We start from the raw sequence: 10757 nt of genomic DNA on the forward strand, positions 1-10757 counted from the left end.
CACGAGATACATGTCTAAAGAAAAAATGTTTTAAATTTAAAAATTATAATTTTATTTTTTATTTTTTTAATAACTTTACAAAAGTTTCTCATGCGCACGAGATACATGTCTAAAAAATTTTTTTTTTAAATTAGAATTTTATTTTTTTGTTTTTAAATAACTTTATAAAAAGTTTCTCATGCGCACGAGATACATGTCTAAAAAAAATTTTTTTTAAATTTAAAAATTATAATTTTATTTTTTATTTTTTTAATAACTTTACAAAAAGTTTCTCATGCGCACAAGATACATGTCTAAAAAAATTTTTTTTTAAATTATAATTTTATTTTTTATTTTTTTAATAACTTTATAAAAAGTTTCTCGTGCGCACGAGATGCATGTCTAAAAAAATAATAATAAAAAAATTATAATTTAATTTTTTATTTTTTTAATAACTTTACAAAAGGTTTCTCATGCGCCCGAGATACGTGTCTAAAATTTTTTTTTTTTAAATTAAAAAATTTTAATTTTATTTTTTATTTTTTTAATAACTTTATAAAAAGTTTCTCGTGTGCATGAGATACATGTCTAAAAAAAAAAAAAATTATACATTTTAAAATTTTTTTTTATAACATTATAAAAAGTTTCTCGTGCGCACGAGATGCATGTCTAAAAAAATTATAATAATAAAAAAAAATTATAATTTTCTTTTTTATTTTTTTAATAACTTTACAAAAAGTTTCTCATGCGCACGAGATACATGCTTAAAAAAAATTTAAAAAATTAAAAAATTATAATTTTATTTTTTATTTTTTTAATAACTTTATAAAAAGTTTCTCGTGTGCATGAGATACATGTCTAAAAAAAAAAATAATTATACATTTTTAAAAATTTTCTTTATAACATTATAAAAAGTTTCTCGTGCGCACGAGATGCATGTCTAAAAAAAAAAAAAATTATAAAAAAAAATTATAATTTTTTTTTTTTTTAATAACTTTACAAAAAGTTTCTCATGCGCCCGAGATATGTGTCTAAAAAAAATTTTTAAAAATTAAAAAATTATAATTTTATTTTTTATTTTTTTAATAACTTTATAAAAAGTTTCTCGTGTGCATGAGATACATGTCTAAAAAAAAAAAAATTATACATTTTTTAATTTTTTTTATAACATTATAAAAAGTTTCTCGTGCGCACGAGATGCATGTCTAAAAAAAAAATAATAATTAAAAAAAATTATAATTTTATTTTTTATTTTTTTAATAACTTTACAAAAAGTTTGTCATGCGCACGAGATACATGTCTAAAAAAATTTTTTTTTAAATTATAATTTTATTTTTTATTTTTTTAATAACTTTATAAAAAGTTTCTCGTGTGCATGAGATACATGTCTAAAAAAAAAAAAATTATACATTTTTAAATTTTTTTTATAACATTATAAAAAGTTTCTCGTGCGCACGAGATGCATGTCTAAAAAAAAAATAATAATAAAAAAAAATTATAATTTTATTTTTTATTTTTTTAATAACTTTACAAAAAGTTTCTCATGCGCACGAGATACATGTCTAAAAAAATTTTTTTTAAATTATAATTTTATTTTTTATTTTTTTAATAACTTTATAAAAAGTTTCTCATGTGCACGAGATACATGTCTAAAAAAAATTTTTTTTAAATTTAAAAATTATAATTTTATTTTTTATTTTTTTAATAACTTTACAAAAAAGTTTCTCATGCGCACGAGATACATGTCTAAAATTTTTTTTTTTTAAATTAAAAAATTATAATTTTATTTTTTATTTTTTTAATAACTTTACAAAAAGTTTCTCATGCGCACGAGATACGTGTCTAAAGAAAAATTTTAAAAATTATAATTTTATTTTTTATTTTTTAAATAACTTTATAAAAAGTTTCTCGTGTGCATGAGATACATGTCTAAAAAAAAAAAAAATTATACATTTTTTAAATTTTTTTTATAACATTATAAAAAGTTTCTCGTGCGCACGAGATGCATGTCTAAAAAATAATAATAATTAAAAAAAATTATAATTTTATTTTTTATTTTTTTAATAACTTTACAAAAAGTTTCTCATGCGCACGAGATACATGTCTAAAAAAAAAAAATTAAATTAAAAAATTATAATTTAATTTTTTTTTTTTTTAATAACTTTATAAAAAGTTTCTCGTGTGCATGAGATACATGTCTAAAAAAAAAATTATAAATTTTTAAAATTTTTTTTATAACATTATAAAAAGTTTCTCGTGCGCACGAGATGCATGTCTAAAAAAATAATAATAATTAAAAAAAATTATAATTTTATTTTTTATTTTTTTAATAACTTTACAAAAAGTTTCTCATGCGCACGAGATACGTGTCTAAAAAATGTTTTTTAAAAATTAAAAAATTATAATTTTATTTTTTATTTTTTTAATAACTTTACAAAAAGTTTCTCGTGCGCACGAGATACATGTCTAAAAAAAAATAAAAAAAATAAAAACTTTAAAAAAAAAAAAAGTTTTCCCCCCATGAACCTTTTAGGGGCTCTGTACATTTTTGTTTTGTGGGTTCAAGTTTTTTCTATATTGCTGATAATTGAGTATATTTATACTGAGTTAATAATTGAGTATATTTATACTGAGTTAATAATGGAGTATATTTATACTGAGTTAATGATGGAGTATATTTATACTGAGTTAATAACTGAGTATATTTATACTGAGTTAATGATGTAGTATATTTATACTGAGTTAATAATTGAGTATATTTATACTGAGTTAATGATGGAGTATATTTATACTGAGTTAATAATTGAGTATATCTATACTGAGTTAATAATTGAGTATATTTATACTGAGTTAATAATTGAGTATATTTATACTGAGTTAATGATGGAGTATATTTATACTGAGTTAATAACTGAGTATATTTATACTGAGTTAATAATTGAGTATATTTATACTGAGTTAATAATTGAGTATATTTATACTGAGTTAATAATTGAGTATATTTATACTGAGTTAATGATGGAGTATATTTATACTGAGTTAATAACTGAGTATATTTATACTGAGTTAATAATTGAGTATATTTATACTGAGTTAATAATTGAGTATATTTATACTGAGTTGATAATTGAGTATATTTATACTGAGTTAATGATGGAGTATATTTATACTGAGTTAATTGAGTATATTTATACTGAGTTAATGATGGAGTATATTTATACTGAGTTAATGATGGAGTATATTTATACTGAGTTAATAATTGAGTATATTTATACTGAGTTAATAATGGAGTATATTTATACTGAGTTAATGTAGTATATTTATACTGAGTTAATGATGGAGTATATTTATACTGAGTTAATAATTGAGTATATTTATACTGAGTTAATGATGGAGTATATTTATACTGAGTTAATGATGGAGTATATTTATACTGAGTTAATAATTGAGTATATTTATACTGAGTTAATAATTGAGTATATTTATACTGAGTTAATAATTGAGTATATTTATACTGAGTTAATGATGTAGTATATTTATACTGAGTTAATGATGGAGTATATTTATACTGAGTTAATGATGGAGTATATTTATACTGAGTTAATAATTGAGTATATTTATACTGAGTTAATGATGGAGTATATTTATACTGAGTTAATGTATATTCTTACTTAGTTACTTCAGTAATGTCTTGTTTACATACGTTTAGCTACCTAACTATACTCTTACTTAGTTACGTGTTGTTTAAATCCTTTCTTTCTTATTTCAATTCCTCTTTTTTTTTATTCATTTCTCCTTTCATCCTTAATTTCATCATCCCTCCTTCTTCATTTGCGTCCTTCTTCTTCTTCTTCTCCATTCATTCCTTCCTTTTTCTTTTTGTGCTTCCCGTTTCCTCGCTGCCACTAAATTATTTTCCCCCTTTCCACTTATCTTTACTCCCTTCTTCACTTCACTTCTTTTCTTTCTTCTTTGCTTTTGTTTTGCCGCTTTTTTGTTTTTTGCTTTTGTTTTGCCACTTTTTTTTTTTGCTTTTGTTTTGCCACTTTTTTTTTTTTTGCTTTTGTTTTGCCACTTTTTTTTTTTTTTGCTTTTGTTTTGCCACTTTTTTTTCTTTTTGCTTTTGTTTTGCCACTTTTTTTCTCTCTGTGTCCTTCACTGCTTCTTCCCTCACATATCAATGTCTTCCTTCTAACTTTCTACATCATTCTTTCTTATTCCTTACTTCAATGTTTTCCTTTCTCTTGTCTTTTATTTTTCACCATGTCTTCATCCTTCTATCTTCCTTCTTTCCTCGTTTCCTCCTTCCTTTTAGCTCTTCCATATTTCCTTCCTTCCTTCCGCCAACATTCTCTTGATGCTGTTTCAATACAAAACAGACTAAAGTGGGCGGAGCTAACCTGGGTCTTCTCCTCCATCATCAGCACGGCCCCTCCCACCTCTCTCCTGCCGCCCCCCCCCTGCAGAACGGCGAGGTGTCGGAGAAGAAGGACTCCAAGACGGCGCTGAGCATCTCGGGCAGCATCAGCAGCGTCAACTCGGACCGCACGCGTGCAGACATGATCCCCGCCGAGGTGAGCCTCGACTTTGGACCCAATCAGGTTTTTATCCGACGGCCCTCAATCTTATCAGGCGTCATTTGCTGATACCTCTGATGACTTCACGTGGGAGACAAAGTGGCGTGGACGGCTGAAGGATGTCGGCTCAAAGCAGGAATTGTCCTCTGGCAGCACAAAGCTCTCCTTGTGCGCCGCTAAAATGAGACTTTGTGGGTCTAAAAGGCCGCTGACGTGCGTCTGCTCTCACCTTCCAATCAGAGGAGCCCTTTGGGGAAATGTCCACGTCGGCCAGTTTGCAGTCTTGTCGTTTTTAGGATGGAATTTAAAGTACCGCCATACTAATGAATCATATTCGCTACTATACCGCCTCTAAAAAAGTATCAGTATCAGCATGACGTGGTGACATTGCCGGTTTTGGGAGCAGAGGAGCATGTTCGGCAGCGCACACACACAGAGTACTTACAAGCAGACACAGTGTGTAGACAGAAAAGGGAGAGCGGACGCATTTTTGGTGTAAAAAGTAAAGATAAAGGTGAAGTTATAACACTGAAACACCCTCAGGAAGAGCTGCTTTAAGACATGGCTAGCTAGCTAGCGGCTAACGTCCATCCGCAGTGTTTTAGCTACTTCTAAATCACTAATCCTGGCCTCCATGGAGACAAATAAAGTAAGTTTCTTACAAGTAGCATTATCACTGGAGGACGAGGAATAGCTAAACATGTTTCACTACACACCGTAGCTCACCGGCGTCACAATGTAAACAAACGCCATGGGTGGATCTACACCTGACATCCACTGTAATGATACCAAGTACAAGAGCATATCTAGTCGATGCTACTATGATTACGTTGATATTTCTTATCGTCACAAAATCTTTATTTTTTATTCATATTATGTTTATAAAGTCAGTAAATACGTCCCTGGACACATGAGGACTTTGAATATGACCAATGTATGATCCTGCAACTACTTGGTATCGCATCGATACCTAAACGTGTGGTATCATCCAAAACTAATGTCAAGTATCAAAGAAGAGAAGAATAAGTGATTATTACATTTTAACAGAAGTGTAGATAGAACATGTTAAAACAGAAAATAATTATATATTAACAGTAAATGAACAAGTAGATTAATAATTATTTTTTACAGCTTGTCCTTTATAATGTAGACAAAATAATAGGCTTATAAATGACACAATATGTTACTGCATATGTCAGCAGACTAATTAGGAGGCTTTGTTTGTTTACTTACTACTAAAAGACAAGTTGTCTTGTATGTTCACTATTTTATTTTTATATTTTATTTATTTATTATTATTATTATTTATTTTATTTTATATGTATTTATTATTATGTATTTGTATTTATTTGATATTTATTTTTTATTTTGTTTATTTATTTAATATTTAATATTATTATTTATTTTATTTTATTAATATTTTAATATTACCGTATTACTTATTTTATTTATATTTTATTTTACATTAAACATATGTTTAATGTACCCTAAGTTTTTTTTGTTCAAATAAAGACAATAATGACATTTTTTTTTGCGGTCCCCTTTATTTAGAAAGGTATCGAAATACATTTTGGTGCCGGTACCGGTACCAAAACATTTGTCCTGGGACAACCCAGTTTAGTAAATTCACCAAAAACGTTAACCGTGGAGTTAATTGAGTCTGATTAGCTGATTGGAGAGCTAGCTTCCGCAGCCAGTGGGTCCGTGACCATGACTTCTGTTTTGTTTGATCGGCCGTTTTACTGCCTTAACTGTTTGGAAACAGTTAAGGTATGTAAATTAACATTTACAAAATATTTCTGTGTAAATAACTCATTTCACAACAATTTCAGTACTCACACAAAAGTGTTGTTGTTATTATTATACGTTTTATTAATATATATTACTAAGACTATTTGTGTGAGAACTAAACTACAAGTCTACAAAATAAGAGCACGGTTGAAAGTATACTTACATTTTATGTTTGGCAACATAAAATGATATAAAGATTGCTTATATAAATGTGCATTGCAGCACAATTACGGTCAAATATAACTTTTTACAGCTTGAACAAATAAGCTTTTATTTGTTTGTGCGTCCGCAGGATGTGCAGGCGTCCAGCGTGATGTGTCGCTGTCTGCGCGGTCAGCGCATCAGCAACATCAAGACGGTGGCGTGGATGATCACCCTGAGCGACGCGCTGCACAACTTCATCGACGGCCTGGCGATCGGCGCCTCTTTCACCGTCTCCATTCTGGCCGGCTTCAGCACGTCCACCGCCATCGTGTGCGAGGAGTTCCCCCACGAGCTGGGTGAGTGACCATAGTGTATGAGGAGTTCCCCCACGAGCTGGGTGAGTGACCATAGTGTGCGAGGAGTTCCCCCACGAGCTGGGTGAGTGACCATAGTGTGCGAGGAGTTCCCCCACGAGCTGGGTGAGTGACCATAGTGTATGAGGAGTTCCCCCACGAGCTGGGTGAGTGACCATAGTGTATGAGGAGGTCCCCCACGAGCTGGGTGAGTGACCATAGTGTATGAGGAGTTCCCCCACGAGCTGGGTGAGTGACCATAGTGTATGAGGAGTTCCCCCACGAGCTGGGTGAGTGACCATAGTGTATGAGAGTTCCCCCACGAGCTGGGTGAGTGACCCTAGTGTATGAGGAGTTCCCCCACGAGCTGGGTGAGTGACCCTAGTGTATGAGGAGTTCCCCCACGAGCTGGGTGAGTGACCAGGAAATGGATAAAATAATAATAATGATTTTATTATAATTTAATCTGGGCAGTTGACGCGACAATAGGGCGTTAATTGTAAAATAATGTTAATGCAGGATTAATGCGTTTGTGTCCTGACTACTTTTGGACCCTCGCTCCATTCCGAGTGTAGCGGCATTTTTTATCGGAGACTTTCCCCACGTCAAAACACTTCTCGTACTCAGTTTGAGAATCACGGTTAGAGGGTATTTTTTCAAATCAATCAAACCATATGAATTAATTTCTAAAATATTTTGTTAACTGTAATTGTCACATATAGAGGTTAATTTGTGTCTTTATTAAGAAAGATTTTTTTGTCTACACTAGATTAATGTCAACATTTTTTGCTCTTGAATTTTGTGAACTGAATCAAATTACGTTGACAGTTTCATTGAAAAACTATTTGTTAGCTAAATGCATGTGTATAAAAATTCAGTGTATTACTGAATTTTTATACACACAATTTTCATACCCTGAATTTTTTTTAACAATAATTTTGCACTGAATTTTAATACACTGAATTTTTTTACACTGAATATTTTTACACTGATTTTTTTATACACTGAATTTTCTTTATACACTGAATTTTTTTACATTGAATTTTTATACCCTGAATTGTTTTACACTTAATTTGTATACATGGAATTTTTATACACTGAATTTTTATACATTGAATATTTTTAGACTGATATTTTTATACACTGAATTGTTTTTATACCGTGAATTTTTTTCACTGATTTTTATACCCTGAGTTGTTTTACACTTAATTTTTTTACATGGAATTTTTATACACAGATTTTTATGACACTGAATGTCTTTTACACTGAATTTTTTTATACACTGAATTTTTTTGTACACTGAGTTGTTTTGTACCCTGAATTTTTATACCCTGAATATTTTTACACTGAAATTTTTTATACACTGAATTTTTATACATTGAATATTTTTACACTGATTTTTTTATACACTGAATTTTTATACATTGAATATTTTTACACTGATTTTTTTATACACTGAATTTTATACACTGAATATTTTTATACACTGAATTTTTATACCCTGATTTTTTTACACCAAATTTTTATACACTGAATTTTTTTATACATTGAATTTTTATACATTGAATATTTTTACACTGATTTTTTTATACACTGAATTTTTTACCTTGAATTTTTATACATTGAATATGTTTTCACTGATTTTTTTTTTATACACTGAATTTTTATACACTGGATATTTTTATGCACTGAATTTTTTTATACACTGAATTTTTTTACCCTGAATTTTTATACACTGAATATTTTTACACAGAATTTTTTTTGCACTGAATTTTTTTTTACATTGAATCTTTATACATTTAATGTTTTTACACTGATTTTATTTATAAACTGAATTTTTTATACACTAAATTTTTTACACTGAATTTTTATACATTGAATATTTTTACACTGATTTTTTTATACACTGAATTTTTTTACACTGAATATTGTTATACACTGAATTTTTATACCCTGATTTTTTTTACACTGAATTTTTATACACTGAATTTTTGTATACGCTGATTTTTTATACATTGAATATTTTTTACACTGATTTTTTTATACACTGAATTTTTTACCCTGAATTTTTATACATTGAATATGTTTTCACTGATTTTTTTTTTATACACTGAATTTTTTTACCCTGAATTTTTATACACTGGATATTTTTAAGCACTGAATTTTTTTATACACTGAATTTTTTTACCCTGAATTTTTATACAGTGAATATTTTTACACAGAATTTTTATACACTGAATATTTTTGTGCACTGAATTTTTTATACACTGAATCTTTATACTTTCAATGTTTTTACACTGACTTTATTTATAAACTGAATTTTTTATACACTGAATTTTTTACACTGAATTTTTATACACTGATTTTTTTTATACACTGAATTTTTATACATTGAATATTTTTAGACTGATATTTTTATACACTGAATTTTTTTATACCCTGAATTGTTTTACACTTAATTTTTTTACATGGAATTTTTATACACAGATTTTTTTTACACTGAATATTTTTTACACTGAATTTTTTTATACACTGAATTTTTTTGTACACTGAGTTGTTTTGTACCCTGAATTTTTATACCCTGAATATTTTTACACTGAAATTTTTTATACACTGAATTTTTATACATTGAATATTTTTACACTGATTTTTTTATACACTGAATTTTTTTACACTGAATATTGTTATACACTGAATTTTTATACCCTGATTTTTTTACACTGAATTTTTATACACTGAATTTTTATACATTGAATATTATTACACTGATTTTTTTATACACTGAATTTTTTACCCTGAATTTTTATACATTGAATATGTTTTCACTGATTTTTTTTTATACACTGAATTTTTTTACCCTGAATTTTTATTCACTGGATATTTTTATCCACTGAATTTTCTTATACACTGAATTTTTTTACCCTGAATTTTTATACACTGAATATCTTTACACAGAATTTTTTTTTGCACTGAATTTTTTTATACATTGAATCTTTATACATTTAATGTTTTTACACTGATTTTATTTATAAACTGAATTTTTTATACACTGAATTTTTTACACTGAATTTTTATACATTGAATATTTTTTCACTGATTTTTTTTTATACACTGAATTTTTTTTACACTGAATTTTTATAAACTGAATATTTTTACACTGAATTTTTATACATTGAATATTTTTACACTGATTTTTTTTAACACTAAAATATATTGTATATTATACACTTTTTTATACGCCAGTTTAAAACATTGAATTTTTAAACAAGCATTTTACTAACCTTTTTTTTTTCCAATTTAATTGTCAGCATAATTTGATGTAAAAAAAATATATATATAAGTTTACGAAATTCCAACGCAAAAAATTCAGCTACATAAAATTGTTTAAAAAAATAAATACATCTAAAAAAAGCTTTTGTACTAAAGACACAAATGAACCTCCATAGTCACAACCCAAAAGTAGGAAGTCAACTAGAACTGCATCGGTGTTGAATGAACGAATAACAAAAATGTGTTTTTCTTCTAATAATAAAGTGATGTCATTTTATTTAAGAAACATTAGTAAATACCTTTTTTATTTTGTAGGTTGGTTTTGTTGACGTCACTAGCATGTCAGGAATGCTAATAAATGGAATTATGTTGTGGATGATGAAAATAGCAAGTTTATTATAATAAATAAATAATTGTGTTGTGGATGATGAAAATAGCAAGTTTATTGTAATAAATAAATAATTGTGTTGTGGATGATGAAAATAGCAAGTTTATTATAATAAATAAATAATTGTGTTGTGGATGATGAGAATAGCAAGTTTATTATAATAAATAAATAATTATGTTGTGGATGATGAAAATAGCAAGTTTATTATAATAAATAAATAATTGTGTTGTGGATGATGAAAATAGCAAGTTTATT

The 10757-nt window shown here is 27.5% G+C and overlaps 2 protein-coding genes across 2 annotated transcripts in view; both read left to right on the forward strand.

Moving 5' to 3' along the window:
* The window catches only part of LOC133640799 (dynactin subunit 1-like), a 268257-nt gene that overhangs the window by 159117 nt on the left and 98383 nt on the right, over window positions 1–10757 (forward strand). The gene's annotated exons all lie outside the window — the stretch shown is intronic.
* The window catches only part of LOC133640995 (metal cation symporter ZIP8-like), a 35812-nt gene that overhangs the window by 22886 nt on the left and 2169 nt on the right, over window positions 1–10757 (forward strand). Inside the window, exons 5-6 of the mRNA XM_062034766.1 lie at window positions 4404–4553; window positions 6640–6847. Of these exons, the coding sequence (XP_061890750.1) occupies window positions 4404–4553; window positions 6640–6847 (358 nt within the window). The remainder of the gene's footprint in view (window positions 1–4403; window positions 4554–6639; window positions 6848–10757) is intronic.

The sequence above is a fragment of the Entelurus aequoreus genome, linkage group LG23, assembly GCF_033978785.1.
Source record: "Entelurus aequoreus isolate RoL-2023_Sb linkage group LG23, RoL_Eaeq_v1.1, whole genome shotgun sequence".
Classification (NCBI taxonomy): domain Eukaryota; kingdom Metazoa; phylum Chordata; class Actinopteri; order Syngnathiformes; family Syngnathidae; genus Entelurus; species Entelurus aequoreus.